The 17,934-nt window shown below is 34.4% G+C and overlaps 1 protein-coding gene across 1 annotated transcript in view; it reads right to left on the bottom strand.

The window, feature by feature from the left end:
• The window catches only part of LOC140438242 (carbonic anhydrase 1-like), an 87,695-nt gene that overhangs the window by 10,683 nt on the left and 59,078 nt on the right, over positions 1-17,934 (bottom strand). The window contains exon 4 of the mRNA XM_072527938.1: positions 3,853-3,991. Coding sequence (XP_072384039.1) covers positions 3,853-3,991 — 139 coding nt within the window. The remainder of the gene's footprint in view (positions 1-3,852; positions 3,992-17,934) is intronic.

The raw sequence follows: 17,934 nt of genomic DNA, 5'->3' as shown, positions 1-17,934 counted from the left end.
GGTTTTACAGTTACTGGTGTGACTTAGTTTCCATTTTTCCACATTTCTCCATTCTTCTCTCTCTTGGATTGTCCTTTCTATATTTCTAATTTCCATACTCCTTCAGTCTTCTTCCACTTGTTGTCTCCATTTCAGTTTAGGTCTGCCTCTGGTTCTTTTACCTGGTGGCATCCATTCCGTTATAACTCTTAACGGATTGCTCTTCTCTTTATGTGTCCACACCATCTAATTCTTTGTGCTTTTATTGCTCTAACTCTTGACCCATTCATTCTTATATTTAGTGATTCATCCATTGTCTGCATCCTCTTCGTTTTCCCTCTTTGGTCCCAGTATTTTTCTGATAATCTTCCTCTTAAAAACTTCCTCTCAAAAATTTCCTTCTCTTGCTGTTAATGTAAATGTTTTTGCAGCATATACTACTATTGGTCTTATGGTTGTTTTGTAAATTTTCATTTTTATGTTTCGGCTTATCTTCTTATATATAAACATTTTTTTATTTCTATAAAACGCTATGTTTCCCGCTTGAATTCTTTTTTTTATATCTACACGTTCATTTCTTCTGTTGACTAGTACTCCCAAATATTTAAATGTTTCAACCTCTTCGAAACTGTGTGCGTCTATTGTCAGTTCTGTCATTTGTGTCTTTTATATTTCATCTTTCATATTTATCTTATATTTATTTGTCTTTGTTTTATTTTCATTCATTTCTAGTCCTCTTAGTTTAGCTTTGTTTTCTCTTTCTTGGAAGGTTTTCTTTAATGCCCTTTTATCTGTTGCTACTATGGTTATATCGTCCACATATCCTATTATTTGTGCTGCATTCTTGTTTATAGTTCCTGCGTTTGACAGCTGTTTATTATCTTGTCTAGTGATAGAATAAATAGTACCTAACGTTGAGAGCACATCTCCTTGTCTTACTCCATTTTTTATTTTTATTATCTCTGTACTTTCTCTTCCGGTATCTATTGTTGCTTGCGAATATCGTATTGTCATTTCTATCATTCTTGTAATTTTATTTGGTATATTACTCTCTTGTAAGTCTAGGATCACTTTTCTTCTGTTTAGTTTGTCAAACGCCTGATTAAAGTCTAGGAAAAGTATATGTGTTTCTCAGTCGTACTCGCATGTTTTCTCTATCACTTGTCTTAGCGAATATATAGCTTCTACCGTAGATCTTTCTATTCTAAAACCGTACTGATAATCTCCTATGCTTTGTTGTGTATATATGTCATATACTGTCTCTAATTATACGAGCCATTACTTTGTATGTTACATTCAGTAAATAAATTGCTCGATAGTTTTTGCATATTCTATGGTCTCTTTGTTGTGGGATTGTCACTATAATTCCCTTCTTTCATTCTTCGGGCACTATTTCTTTGCTCTATATATTCTGTATTAGTTCATAAAACTTTTCCCTTTTTTGCATATTTTCTCTTTTACTTCTGCATAGGTCAATACTTCTTCTTCATCATCTTGTTCCGTCTTCGTTATTGTTCTTCTTTCTTCTTCTTTATCCGTTTCTTGATATATTTCTTCGTAATACTTAAGTATTGGTACAATAGTTTTGAGTTGTGTCTTTTATTCTCTGTTTCTATCTCATTCATAATTTCTTCTATTTTTTGATTTTTTTCAATTCAAATAATTTCTTTGTCTTTTGCCTTTGAACTTTGTATTTTTCTCGTTCTTCTTCTTTGGTTGTGCTTAACCATTTCAATCTTGTTTTATTCTTTTCTTCCACTGCTAATTTGCACTCTTCGCCAAACCAATTATTTCTTCCTTTATTTTTCATTTCGCCAACCACTTTCTCTGCTGCATTGTTTTTTCCTTGTTTGATTTTTCATCACTGTTCCTCCATTTGTTTTTCTTTGAACTGCATCTCTGTATTTACTTCTTGTACAAATCTTCTTCTTACTTCTTTCTTTTTCAATTTATTTACGTCCCATTTTCTCTGTGCTTTTCGCTTTTCATTCTTCGTTATTTTTATTTTACATTTTGTAATCACTAGCATACGCTCCGGATCGATGTTGGCCCCTCTGTGAGATCTAATGTCATTTATCGATTGTTTGTGTGTCTTTTTAATCAGTACATGGTCTATTTGATTTCCCTCTAGACTTCCTGGTCTCATCCATGTTATTTTGTGTATTAAACCATTAATGAAAATAAAATACCTTGGAATTACACTGTGCAGCTATGGAGACCTGGACAAAGAAGAGCGAGATCAACTACAAAAAGCAAGTAGACAGGCAGGACAGGACGCCTTAATTACACTATATGGCGAAACCAACATATGAACATTGAGACGCAGTCAAGAATTTATAAAACCAATAATAACATATCCATCAGAGACAAGACACGATTCAGCCGTAACACAAAGTCTACTGGAAACGGCAGAGATGAAAGTACTGAGAAGAATTACAGAAAATACTGTGCGAGATCGAAAGAGCAGTAAAACAGAGGAAACTGTAACGTACAATGTATAAACGAATGGACACTAAACAGAAAAAAGCATGGAATAACCACATGAGCAAAATAGGGAAAATCCTCGCGGTCAAAATAGCAAGAGATAGATCACCAATCGGTAGAAGAAGTATCGGACGACCGCGCAAGAGATAAAGTGACAACCATCCATGGAGGTATCAACCCACCAATTAACAAGTAATTAATAATTAATTGATTGTTAATTAATCCAAGTAATATTGGCTTATAAAGAAGAAGAGGAGAAAGAAGAAGAAGAAGAAAAATAAGAAAATAAAGGCGCAATAAACCCAGTACATTATAGGACATAGATGTTAAATAATAACAAGTATAGAAGGAAAACCAAAAACGTGAAAAAATTATGTTGAGTAGCCCAGATTGTTGCACTATAAGTCCGATGGACATACGATGAGAGCATTCTTAAAAGCGATACATGCTAGAAAATATAGAAAATTAAAATGGGATATTAGCGGAACTCAATTTGAATTTCGAGATAGTTTTGTGATCAACCGTAAAGTGTTATTATCACTTAATATTATATCCCATATATTATATTGACATTATTTCAAATTTATACTATAGTCAAAGAGAAGTACTATAGACGAAGAAAAGAAAACTGAAGATGTAACAATAAACACGTCAGTGTTTTAAATGTTAATTTAGGAGCAATTGAGATGATAGTGATAGTGAAAAAAAAACTTTTAAAAACTTCTTGCTATAAGCCATTTTCGAAATTTACACGCAAATGATTTTTTTTGCAGTCGTACGATTAGGTCGTTGTCAGAATACACACGATCAAATTTACGACCCAACTAACTCTGTCGTACTGCTGCAGACTGACATGTTTGTCTGCCGTCAAATCGCGCCGATTTAATCGAATGGTGCAAATACAGGATCAAATTACGTTCAATTTTGTAGCATTCGACAAAATCGTACTGCGGCGTTGGAATGTGAGTGGCGGGCTTTAGACAATGGGCAGGTCGAACGGTCGAGTACTTGTTTTATTTAGCTAGCTGCCGATCCACAAACGTTTCATCAGCTTGTTAGTACGACGATAGCCAACGCTTGAAAACAAGCACGGTACACAAAGAACAAGAAGATATCAGAATCTACAGAAAATTAATAGGACTGGTGCATAAACAACATAATAATACATAAAGTTGTTTGTAGAGTGTAAATATAGGGCGAATGTTCATAAACGTTTGAAACACAATGGATTGCGATTATGTATAAGATGCGTTGGCGTGTCTATTTTTTAGCATAGTCTTGGAGCAAGCGGTAACCAAACAATTAGATTTTTTTACTAAAGACATTAAACACATCAAAATAATATCTACAATTAATTATATTTATTTTACACCAATCAAGTATTCGTACCTTCGATTATTTATTAGATTTTCCGATCCTTCGTGATCGTCTCTACCCCAGTGAAAGTGAAGTTGTGCGAAACAGTAAGTTCCATTTAGTGGTCCACCTCTAATTTTTGGTATATCTCCTTGTCGAATCGACAATTGTACTAAAAAAGAGCAAAATATGTGTTGTAGAAAATTAGAAATTACTACTATAAGCGGTAGACTAGTAGTACCATCAGTACACTATCACTAAAGTGATACTTTATTATTTACTTTATTACTAGGCATGTAACAGGTTAATTCGATATGGAAATTTTAGTGACGTGGGTACATGCAAGCTTTTGTTGACTACCGTAAAATGTATTATAAAAAAACAAAGATATTATACAGCATCACGTTTTATTATACCACAATCAAAAGAAAACTAATACGTATACAAAACAAATTTACTTGTTATTTATACGTAAACTTAAACCCCGACGAATTGTAAAAATTAATTCCTGCAGTCGAAAGGGTTTACATTGAATATTTCCGAGCAATATTTTCTTTATTATTTTAATAATTTTATGGTAGATTCTTTCTTCAAATGGTCAGCTAGATACTTCTCTAAAATCGTCTACTATTTTCATGATATTGAGCAGTAGTACAGGGAAATAAACAAAAAAAGACCCTGTTCAGGACCCTGTGGCAAATCCAGATACATGACAATTTTTTAGTTATTATAGGCCTATATAAAGAAAACCTATATGTTTTCTGCCAAGATTTCGGCGTCTTTTTTAATTATTAACAATTTAGTGTAAAAATGCCTTATTCTTGATTTTTTGATTACCACTAAAAAGCTTAATATTTGAGGTAAAATTACAAAACTTTATCTTTCAAAACCTAAAAAAGCTGTAAAATGGCTATTTTTAAAAGTTGTAAAATTAATTTGTTGCTTCAAAAACTGCAAAATAAAGCAAAAACGTTATTTGGTTATAACTATTGTAAAAAAATCTTAGGCATATGTTATTCCGCCCAAAGTTGGGTATTGTGGTCCTTAATAAACCCTTAAAGTTTCAGATTGATCCATCAATTGATTTAAAAGTTATTTTATTTCTTTATCCCAGAGACCTTTTTTTACAGTAACATTAATCAGAAAATAATGAAGATACAGTAATTCTAGATATACCAAATACAACTTTAAATGTTAAATTATCAATATACATAAAAAAAACTGAAAAAAATAATTTTTTACAATGCACAATCGTTTCACAAAATTACGGTAATTTTTTTAAACATTTAGAATAACTTTTAAACTATTGTTCGTAGATAAAATCTTTTTTCATATTCCGAAAGCTACCAATAAACAGTATAATTTGTTTAAACAATTTATGAAAAAAAAAATCCCCCAAAAAGTCGATATTTTTTGTAAGATGTATGTATAGAACTTTTCCTATAACACATTAAACAATATTGAAATTATAAGATTACAAATATATATCTTTTATTTTAGAAAGTAGCCGTTGCATTTAAAATATCCAGAAAAACCGTTTATTCAATTAAAAAAAGAAAAGTGAATAATCCAGCACTTTCTTCACCTGGAAAAAGTATCTCGTTCAATATCTAAAACCACTGATTTACCTGAGGGTACAAAAATGACTATACGGAATACATTATGTATGAACAAAGGTAGTTTAGTATTAATTGGCATTTGTGAAAAGGCCATTTTTTATTACTCATTCATAAAAACATAAATAGCTATAGAAGTGAGCAAGAGACAAGTTCTTTGTTTTACTAACTAAATAAATAATTTACTGCGAATGGAACCAAATGCTTAATGAAACCAATTTTAAAACGATAATACTTCTTTTTGTAGCCAAATAATATTTATAATTGCAAAATGCAAAACAATTTATAAATATTGTGTGGAATATGTGATTTGAATTTCTTTTTATAAAGTACTAAGTACATGTTTAATTTTTTAGAAAAGCATGTTACCATCCCAAGTTTAAATGATGAATTAAAAAATAAAGAAATTGTATTCATAAGCAATCCATCATTGAAAAGTTTAGCAAAATGTGGTAAGTATAGTTTATTTTATAGTTAAAGTCATGTAACCCGGGAGCAGTGTTCCGACTATTTTTAGTCGCTAAATTCAGTTCCTTAATTGGGAAAGAAGAAGAGAATTCACCTTCAGAATTAAATAGAAATTGGTTAATTTATTTTACTGCGAAATTAGAAGCAAGCGGACCTATTTTAATTAGCATTTCCTCTATTAATTTTTTTGAAAGAAGCTTTTTGGGACAATGAAAATTTTTGTCATTTATAGCTTTAACAATCTTCCAAATTTCCGTGAGTGGTGTATTTTTGTTAAGTTTATTTAGAAAGATAATCCAGCTGCAACGGTGTTTGTTTTTAAATAAACGTTTAGTTTGGGCAGCTACCTTTTGATAAACTAAATAGTTATTGGGATTGGACTGAATTCTATAATTTTTTAAGGTCGTTTTCCGTTTTTCTACCATATTACTACATTCTTGATCCCACTAAAACTAGTTTAGGAGAAATGGAAGTAAGAGATTTTTTAACAGGCATAGACTGAGTCGCTGCAGTGGAAATGATCTCAAAAAATATTGAGGCATTGTTTGCAATATTTTCAGTAAGTAACTGAGTTACTTACTGACGATGATTCACCATCCACGGATAATCTAATAAATTCAAAAGGTCCAAAAATAATAAAAGAAAAAGTTATTATAGATAATATGAATGTCGAAATACTTAAATTAATTGCATACAACGAAAGTAAAAGCCTCGACTTGATAACAGCACTATTCAATAAGATATATGACACAGGTAAAATACCATTAGACTGGCTAAAATCAACATTCGTAACATTGCCAAAAAAATTCAATGCCTCACAATGCGATGACTATCGAATATTAAGCATGATGTCTCATGTCCTTAAACTTTTCTCAGAATCATTCATATACGAATTTATAAGAAGTGTGAGTTTCAGATGAGTGACACTCAATTCGGATTTCGAAATGGATTGGGAACACGAGAACCTCTTTTTGCCTTAAATGTGTTACAACACAACGATGCAGAGACATAAATGTAGATGTATATGCAGGTTTATTGATTAACGAAAAGCATTTGACTGCGTTAATCATCAAAAGATGATCGAAATTCTGACATGACAAGATCGTTTTTACCTTGTTTAGGCCTGGGCCTCTTCAAGGAATGGGTTACTCCTTTTTATTTTTCTCGGAGTAGTGGGGGTGTGGTAAATGGCCATCGCATGAAATGTTGTAGAGAAGTAGTGGACTACTAAGAAGCAGGGGGGAAGCTGAAAGTGTCTATTGTGTGAGCGATCTAAGAAGATCCAGAAACGCACAAGAAGAAGTGGGAGCTGCCTAGCATGCCAGTTTAGGTACTTAAGGGGTTACCAGCCAAGTTTTAGGAACGGCTCTTTATCAACGTTGTTGGCGCGCAGTCTTTACCTGCGATATTGGATGGGGAATGATTCTAAAATATCGAAATACTCATCAGGAAGTTCGTGTCTAGTGTTGTGAAGAAGTTTAGCTGGAGGAAATGGAACTTTTCTAAAGGGAAGCCTGGTGAGTATTTGCCCTCTACGATTGCAAGGTGTCTTCAATGTTCGTTTGGCTCTGTTGCTGGAGCCAGCTATGGTTCTTAGGACATACTTCCTGCTGAGGGTTAGGATTCTGTCCTTTATTGGTGTTATATTGGCTAATGCGTGTATGTGGGCTGATGGATACGACCAATCCTTCCTCATACAGTATCGTAAGATACTGTATTGAGTTGGTTCTTGAGGGAGATATGGACGCATGCCTTGTATTCGACTATCGGTCAGATGAAAGTTTTATATGTATGCAACAAAGTTTTAGAAGATGTCCCGCCCAGTTTGCCGGACAGCACTTTCAGGAGATTAAACCTCTGTCTCATCCTATCTAGGGTTTCCTGAACGTCAGCCTTCCAGTTGAGAGTCCTTGTAAAGCGAACTCCCAAGTAGAGAACTGAGGTTCTGAAGATGAGGTCTTCTCCCAAAAGTGATATCCGGCCCCGGACATCGCGACAATATGGAGATTTAAAAAGTATTGCTTGGGTTTTGGAGGGATTTATGGTCACTCTTCATTTGTTGCACCATTTTATTACTCTGTCGAGGTAATGTTGCGACCGTTCGAATACAGACCGTTGCTGTCCACGCTCCCTGCGAGAGCCCGAGGTAAGGATGGCCGTATCATCAGCCAATAGGAGGAGAGACTCTGATCCTTGCTGTGGACGGGGAATGTCACTGTTGTAAACTGTGTATAAAATTGGAGCAAGTATTAAGCCCTGGGGTACTCCAGCTTGTGGAGTGAATGGAGTGGATAGGTGGTTAGCTATTTTGATCCTGATCGTCCGATGTGAGAGATAGGAATTTATTAATTTAACGAAAGGTGTGGGCAGTCCAGCAAGGTGGAGTTTTTCGATCAGTCCTGTGTGCCAGACCTGATCAAATGCCTTCTGGACGTCCAGGAATATGCCTATGACGTGTTTCCTTTCGTTAATTGATTGTGAAATGAAGGTTGTTGCTTCTACCAATGCATTTTGTGTGGAGTGACCAGCCCTGAATCCGAATTGGTAATCTGGAATTTGGAAGTGAGCGTCTAGAAATTCTACGAGTCTCTTCTTGAGGATCCTCTCGTAGACTTTACCTAGGGTGCTCAGAAGTGAAATGGGTCTGTACGATTCAGGGTTGGTGAGGGTTTTCCCTTTTTTTGGGATCATGACTGTACTGGCTACCTTCCAAGGAATAGGAAAGTAACTCAGTGATAGAGATGCATTGATAATATTGGTGAGCAAAGGGATTATATTCTGTGGAAGATTTTTGAAGCATCTTCTGTGAATGCCGTCTGGGCCAGGAGATGTGTTTTTGCCAATGCTACATATCTGTCTGACGGTGTCCTTAGTCACAGGGGCCATCATCGGATGAGGATGTGGCCCGTCATGTGGCTGACGGTAGTAGAATATATCTTCCACTCTCCGTTCGGAGAGTGGAAATTCTGAGAACAACTGGAATTTACGAACAAGACTTGCGAATTATCTACGAACTATATTGGCACCAAACGGCAACAATTGAAATATAGCACACAACATCCGAAGATATAAGAATCCGACCGGGAGTGCGACAAGGTTGCGTCTTATCACCGCGATTATTTAATCTGTGTTCGGAATCTATATTCAGAAAAGCACGGAAAAGCATTTAAGTTGGAATCAAGATTAACGGAACCAGCGTAGACAATATTAGGTACGCTGGTGTTACCGTCCTAATGGCAGGCAACGCACAAGAACTACAAAATAAAATAAATGCAGTAGTTCGTTATAGCGAAATGTTCGGTTTACATCTAAATGTTTCCAAAACTAAAATTGTAGTACTTTTAAGAAAACCAAAAAACGTACATTTGTATGCCAAGGTAATAGAACAGGTAACTTCCACAAAATGTTTGGAAGCAAATATCAATAGACAGTGTAACCCAAAAAAAGAAATTCCATCAAGAATCGAACAAGCGAGGAAAACACTCGATGAAATGATCAGATGTTACGTTTTCTCTGTTTTGCTGTATGACTGTGAAAGTTGGACAATGCAGTCTGAAACAGAAAAAAGAATAGATGCCTTTGAAATGTATATATACAGACGGATGCTGAGAATTCCGTGGGTACAAAAAGTTACCAATGGTGAGGTACTTCGGCCCATAAGTAGACAAAAAGAATTAATCAGCATAATCAAAGAGAGGAAAATACAATACTTAAGTTATGTGTTGAGAGGTGAAAAATATGAATTACACCAAATTATATTGGAAGGTAAAGTGTAGAGCAAAAGATCTCTTGGAAGATGCAAGAACTCGTGGCTGAAAGACCAGAGGAGATGATTTAAAACGATGGTGAGCAAAGTCCTACAGAAGATATTTGGACCTATTAATCAAAACCGAGCATGGAGATCCAGGTACAACCATAAACTCTACCAACTGTTCAAAGAGTTACCGATCTCAGAATTCATTAAACTTCACAGACTTCGATGGGCTGGTCATTCAGTGACAATGGAAACCGAAAGATTGCTGAAAAGAACCCTAGATAGTAAAATTCAGGACGCGAGACCAAAAGGAAGGCCACGGAAAAGGTGGGAGGATGAAGTGGCAGCAGACTGGCAGAATTAGCTAGACGTGAGAACCTGGAGAAGATAGGTGCGAGACCGGCAATCGAAGAGAGAGAGAGAAGGGAAGGTAAGACTGGTGTTGGGGAACTATGCGTCAGTTGTGGTGATTTCGGTAAAGATAGAGAACTATGGTACAGGGGTGTAAACTGTGGAAGCTGGTCGCATGCTTTGTGTTCGGAATATAATTCTGCCGATAATAATTATTATTGTTAGGGTTTTTGTACGTAGGACCTAGTAACGACTTACGATAGATAACGATTATAATTTTTACTTTTGTTCTCAAATAAAATATAATTGTATACAAAACCATTTTCAGTGTTTTTATTAATGTTAATACAATAATAAATCGCTATTATGTATGTACGAAATTAGCCGATTGCGTGTATGGTGTTACTCGAACGATTCGGTTAATACAGCACTAACGTAGTCATAATTTAGAGGGTTATATCTGTTTAAATATGGTTTTTGTTTTCTGATGTTAACCTAAAATGAAAATTAATTTGAAGTAGATTTTAATTTTATTTTTTATCTTTTTATTATCTATGTAATAATTACATTTTAAAGTTATGTGCACAGCAATACCCTCCGTTTCCCTATATTTGCTGTAATTTTAAATGTTATAATTTTATTATTTATTTATTATTTTAATAACACGTGTAATTTTAATAAACGGGCGGTCAATCCATAGATGGTTCAAATACACAGTTGATTCAAATACACAAAAAATTAAAAAGGTTTACATGTTGTATAACAAACTCCCCTCGTCGCGTAAATGGACTCTATCAACTGTTTACAGCGTCTTACTAGGCGCTACTTCCGTGACGCCGTGTCGTGGCGTTACTTTCGTGACGCCCTGTCGGGGCGATACTTCCGTGCCGCTCGCCTCAGCATTTTACTATAGAGACAAAGTAATACAACGCTAGTATAGTAGCTTCGCTTCAATTATTATTAATCTTCTTCTTTAAGTTCCGCTCCTATCGGAGATTGGAAATCATTCTGGCAATTATAATTTTGTTGGTTACGCGCCTGAATAATTCAATTGAACTGCATCCAAACCATTCACGGATATTGCGTAGCCACGAGATTTTACGTCTTCCTACGCTTCTTCTGCCTTTGATTTTACCCTGCATTATATTCCTTAGTAGTTCGTATTTTTCACCTCTCATGATGTGCCCCAAGTATTCCAATTTCCTGATTTTTATGGAATTTCTATAGGAAAACTTCGCATTGTTTTCCTAGTTGTTCGAGAACTTGTTCGTTTGTTTTGCGATCCATCCATGATATTTTCAAAATACGTCGGTAACACCACATTTCGAATGCTTCTAGGTTTTTAATGTTGGATTTTTTAAGTGTCCAAGCTTCAACCCCATACAAAAGGGTGGAGAAAATATAACATCGAAGCATTCTTATTCGGAGCGATATATTGATATCGCGATTACAAAAAAGTTTTCTCATTCTATTAAAAATTGACCGTGCAATTTCAATGCGGCATCTTATTTCTTTTGTCTGATCAGTATCTTTTGTGATCCATGCTCCAAGGTATTTGTACGAAGATATTTGTTCAATTTCTGTATTGTCTAGTACTAGCTTAACTTTGATGTTTTGTGCTTTTGTAAATACCATGAACTTGGTTTTCTTTAAATTTATTTTTAGTCCATAATCTTATGGCTGCAATATATATTTAGTTGTTCAGCAAGGTGTTGCAGTTCTTCTAGTGTTCCTGCCAGAAGGACGGTGTCGTCAGCATATCTTATGTTATTAAGTGGCTCACCGTTTATTATAAGGCCCTCACTGACCTTGGCAAGCGCTAATTCTGAGATGGCTTCACTGTATAAATTGAATAACAAGGGTGATAAAATACACCCTTGGCGGACCCCACGGCGAATCTGGATATCCTCGGTCAGTTCATTTTCAACTTTCACTTTTGCTGTTTGGTTCCAATAGAGGTTACATATGATTCTAATGTCTCTACTGTCTATGTTTTTGTTTAATAAAATTTCTTTAAGCCGATTATGCTGCACTCTGTCAAATGCCTTTTCAAAATCAATGAAACAGGCATATACTTCCTGAAATATATTATTAATAGAAATAGTTAAATCATTATTAAACAAAGATATTAATTTTTTTTTATTTAGAAAGGCATCATTTATCAATATAAATATCAATATTGTATTAGTTTCTAAGAAATAGAGAGATTATTTTGGTATGAATTTAAAGGAAACACGGGATAAAATACAATATTGGACACTACAGGCTTTCGATTTTGATTATATAAAATTAACTTTCAAATAACAGTCTTTATCGAATATGTAACAGTAGCATATAATTGGTCGTTATTACTCGTATCCTATCATGACAGAATTTTTTTTTGTTAGTAATTTAATTACATCGTAAATCAAGAGGAAACCAGACAAACTTCATAATATTATTCCAATATTTCATATATACATGTTTTTTTAATATAAATAATGCGTTTTTGACATGTGTGATTTTTCATTTAGTACATACATTTAACTAGGTACTTGATCCTGGTAATCTTTTAAAAGCGACCACATATTTGCAATCTGTGGTACATGATAGAAGATGCTCACGTAATAAATAATTATTTCATCTGCTTTAAATACGAGATTAGAGGAAGTGTATAATTATGGATCATTATTCAGGCTATTAAAGGTAATTAATTCACGTTTGTTTATGTTGAACATTGTCATCCGTGATAAAAAACATAACAATTATGATAAACTCCTAATTTGATTATGTATCGATCTGATTCATTTTTTTTTATTTAAAGAGATAAAGTCGCATCCACCCAAAGGTTATTAGCGACATTTCTGTAACATTTGTAATAATATTAAGTTTAACATTTGTAACAATCAATCATTGCAACAATTAATTACAATTTGTGAACAATTGAACATTTGTAACATTTAATTAAGTTAAATTTTGTATAAAAACATATTTATACGTTTTAAGTAACCTAATAAATTGTTCGGAACTAAACTTTTGTTGAAGAGTGCTTTCAGGTTATTTGGCAAATTGTAAGATTGTCTTTGATTTACATTACTACAGTCTATCAGAAGTGCTTTATACTGTCTACTGTATTGCATGTTTCGCATTTTGGAGGTTCACTATTTCAGAAGAGATAGGCTTGAGTATACCTACAGTGTCCAAGTCGTAGACGTGTAATAATAGTTTGGCATCGTATACTTCTGGCTGTCGACTTCCATGAAAAAATATCACTTTTGATGGTTATGAGTTTTGAACTAGAGTCATTCCACTCCCGATTCCACGCACTTAACAACCTTATTTTTGAAATAAACTTTTAGATCGCCTGCGATACTCTGTCACTCTGCTCAGTAGCAGATACTAGTGCACGCGCACTAGTATCTGCTTCTTCATTCCCTTCTATGCCTGTATGAGATGGTATCCACATGAAGTGGACTCTTCTGAAATTTTCTTGAGCTTTCATTAATTCGGCCCTGATAATTTTCTCAATGGGGTGTTTGGGGTATGCATTTTGCATAGCTTTGACTGTGCTGAGAGAGTCAGAAAGGACTAGACAACAAGGAATGTTTTTAATTAATGTTGGCTTAACTGAGATGTGTCACTTTCCGCTTCCGATGCCTCACTCTTAATATAATTATAGATTTTTTTGCTTATGGACGTGAATTTACGTTTTATTTATCTTTCCGTTAAATGGGGATAAACTTGACTGAGCATATGGGCCAAAGCTGGTAGGTCTGTGGTATATTCTTGAATTGTGGCTATAGGATCTGCTGACCCCGTGGTATTCATTAGGAGCATGTTAAGTTGATCAACGTTTAGAGGGAAAGGTAGAGGGTAATTTTCTATGAACTTTTTAGCAGGGTCAAGTAAGAGAGACAATGAGCATTCAGAAGTGCTTGCTGAACTAATTTTAGCTTTTTTAGATTTTACTTGAACTTTAGGTGGTGGAAAAATGTTATATTCTTTTGAAGATAGATCTGCTTCAAGTGAAATAATTTCATCAAAGTTTCTTTTTGGTTGATTAATTATATGACTGTCCTTATTTGATGCATCTACTTTGTTCGGTGTCTCCGGGATATTGGAAATAGACATTTGTTCACACTGAGAAGGGTTTGTGTCATTGGATGCTTGCAAGGATATATTTGTTGCGCTGGATACCGATGCTTCATTGTTTTGGTTGGGGTTTAGTTGAGCTAGTGGTTCGGAGCACTGTGAAGCGATGTGTCTTGGCTTCTTGCATCTAAAGCAAACTAAACTGTCTTGAGAAATGAATATTCTATATGTCGTGTTGTCAAAAACAAGAGTAAATGACTCTGGTAGTGTTAGATTGTGAGGACTGATATATATATGACTTCGAAAACTAAGGATGTGATTGTACTCAGGCATAGAAGCACTTATTTTGAGGAAGGACATGGAGGAGACAGGAACTATGCCGATTTTTTGTAGCTCATTGATTAGAAAGTCGTGCGGTATTGAAGGACATACGCCGGAGAGTACAAGTCGTTCCGCTGGTGTAACTAACCTTCTTGCTCTGACAATTTCACCTTGTATTTCTATTTGACCATGATTATTCATAAAATCGTCCACTATTTGTTTATTGGATAAATACATACATATGCGATTATTAGATAATCTAGAAGAGAAGATTATATTTTTCGGTTGAATTATATTTCCAAGTGGGAGAAGGTAGTCTTGAAGTTTGGTGTTTTCTAAGGCACTGAAGATAATTGCTTGGGACTTTAAAGGAAATTGCACTCTCGACGCTGCCGAAGAGTATGACTGTGATGTGTGTAGAACTGTTGTGTGATTCCATGTTTGAATTCATTTCGATAAACGTTTGTGAAAAGTAAGTCCGACAAGATTCACAATTTATAACTTACATTAAACTTTGTTAATGTTTAAAAAATTCGGAGCCCATATTGAATACAACATTACAGTTATCGATGCAGAACCGAACTCCTGATCAGATTCAAGTACTGAGGTATTTTGTACCGAAATGCACTCTAATCGTTGAATACAAATCAATTCGTTAGGTATATATAAAACTGGCCCACTTCTGGATTTTTTGAAAATATTAGTCAAAAACATAAACAAACTTTCTAAATACATCTTATTGATGACTGATATTAAAAAAAATGAGATCTATATATAATGGCATTCACAAAAAATATACTACGAATATAAGCCCTGATGCTTTACCTATTATCAATGTTTTTCTTTAATTGCTATATAAAAGTCGATCTTGATCGTGAGACATTCACATCTTGAAATATCAGCACTAATATAAAACGTCATATCAGCTTTTAAAACAAATGAAAACTCCTCACAAACTCACTTTCTAACTGGATGTTCGATTTGATTGGTTAAAATCCTACCTATCTATTCCATATTACTGTATGACTCGTATGACTACTGTATGATTATGATGACTAGAAGTTTTCAAGATTTGGGTTTTGGGTATAAGACTGCTGAAAATGTCACGTACAGAACGCAGAATAAATAAACGATGGCAACCGATAAAGAACTTCTACGCAATTATAAAACAGTACCTCTGGGTTTTTGTGACTGAAATATTCATTTACCGAGGTTAGAATAGCTTCCTACGTCTCCTAATGAAAAAAAGTATTTAGAGAAAAAATAGTCCAGTAAGAACTCGTAACTAAAAAATTTAAAAGAATAAACAGGCATACAAACAGGCAGACAAACTGGCAGTTAAGCGACGCCCTCAAAAGACCCAAAAACGGTAAAGCAGCAGGACCTGGAGACATCCCAATTGAGTTGGTAAAGTATGGACCAAAAATATTACATGAGATGTTGATTCAACTATTTAACAAATGCTTAAAAGGACAAAATATCCCTGATGATTGGAATGTTGGATACTTCAGCTCAATATTCAAGAAAGGGGATAAACGCAAATGCTCTAATTATAGGGGAATAACTGTTATTAACTCAGTGGGGAGGTTGTAAGGTCGAATAATAAAAGAAAGAATAGAATCAGAATATGAAGACATAGAAGAACAAAATGGATTTCGTGCAGGAAGATCGTGCACTGATGGTATATTCGTTCTGCAGCAGGTCACCAAAAAAACTGAAGACAAGGAACGTATCTACCCACCTATTTGTAGATTTAGAGAAGGCATACGATACGGTACCTTTGAAAAAACTGTTTCAAACATTGACGAAAGTAGGTCTCAGTAGAGAGTATGTGGATGTTATCGCAAATATATACAAAAATGCAAGAAGTGTCGTTAAAGAAGAAAACTTTATATCTGAATCATTTCCAATAACAAAGGGGCTTAAACAAGGATGTTGTCTATCTCCGACCTTATTTAAAATATATATTCAATCATCGCTAGAGCAGTGGAGGAAACAAGTATCCGGAATGGGAATAGACATAGGCGATGGTAAATGTCTAACAACTTTATTTTTCGCAGATGATCAGGTAGTCGTAGCTAATGATGAGAAAGACATGGACTACATGTTTAGAAAACTAAAGAAAGAATATGAAAAATGGGGCCTCAATATGAATATTTCAAAGACAGAGTATCTTAAAATAGAAGATGATGAAGAAGATCCAGAGTTAGAAATCAGAAACACAAAAACATGTAATGAATATAAATATCTCGGATCTATAATATCTAAAGAAGGCACTACCAAAAGAGATATCGAAAACAGAACGCAGCAAGGAAAAAAAGCGGTAAACATTCTAAACTCTCTACTATGGTCTAAAGATATTAGACAAGAAACGAAATTGACAATCTATCGAACCTTGGTAGAGCCTATTATGACGTATGGGGCAGAAGTTTGGTAGATCACTAAAAAAGATAGAAAAAGAATAGAAGTAGTAGAAATGGATTTTCTAAGGAGAGCGTGTGGTGTATCCAAAAAAGATCATATCAGGAATGAAGATAATAGAAGGAGGACAAATACTGTATATTCCAGTGTAGACAGAATTGAAACGAGGCAACTAGTATGGTATGGTCACGTGAAGCGAATGAATGAAGATAGATGGCCAAAGAAAGCTTTAAATTACATACCACATTAAAGAAGAAGAAGGGGAAGGCCTTCAGTTGCCTGGGAAGAAAATGTACGGCACATAATGAGAGATAAAGCCATCAAAGAAGACGAATGAATCGACAGAAAACGATGGCGGTCGAAATGCGAGAAGCGGCAGAGGCTGTAGGAACCTCGCTTATATGTATATAAAAAGGCATAAATGCATATTATTTTCCAAGAATTTTAAAATAAATTATATGTCGTAATGACGACCAGCCCTTAAAAATGGCTGCTTTCAACAGTTACATTTACAGGCTTCCCAAATTTCCACTTTCTAATTGCTTTTAATAATGGTTATGATCATATAGTCTGGCAAATATTAAATACTATAAATCATTAAACTATAAATCACAATTCACGCGTCGTATGTTGTCAAAAGTAAACTCACGTGTCTATCATGCATTCTCTTGCTGGTCACTTTACATTGTCACAATAGAATATTATATTTCTGTTTATAAATATAAAAATATTACATTAGATCTAATTTATAGAATAAGTTTTCATTCACATTAATAATGTGTCGACTGAGCGGATGTGCGGAAGTCGACTATATACCTCAAGATGTAAAATACTCAGATATTCTTTTTATTTCAGAACGATATTCATCTATTTAGTCTATCAATAGAAAGAGTGCTAGCAACCGCAAATGCCTACTTGATTTGTATGTACATAATGTCTTTTAAACATACCAAAACGTGGTTATTTGAAAGAAATTATACATCGAGTCATGCATGACATGAATCATATTGTTACAAACACAACACTTAATTAACTAATGTCCTGACAGTATGTCGAAATATGTTTACACAGAAAAATAAAGACACAACAGATGAATCAACAGCTGAATCAGTA

The sequence above is a fragment of the Diabrotica undecimpunctata genome, chromosome 4, assembly GCF_040954645.1.
Source record: "Diabrotica undecimpunctata isolate CICGRU chromosome 4, icDiaUnde3, whole genome shotgun sequence".
In the NCBI taxonomy this organism is placed as follows: Eukaryota; Metazoa; Arthropoda; class Insecta; order Coleoptera; family Chrysomelidae; genus Diabrotica; species Diabrotica undecimpunctata.
Note: the sequence above shows the minus strand (reverse complement) of the source record. Positions and strands in the feature narration are given on the sequence as shown.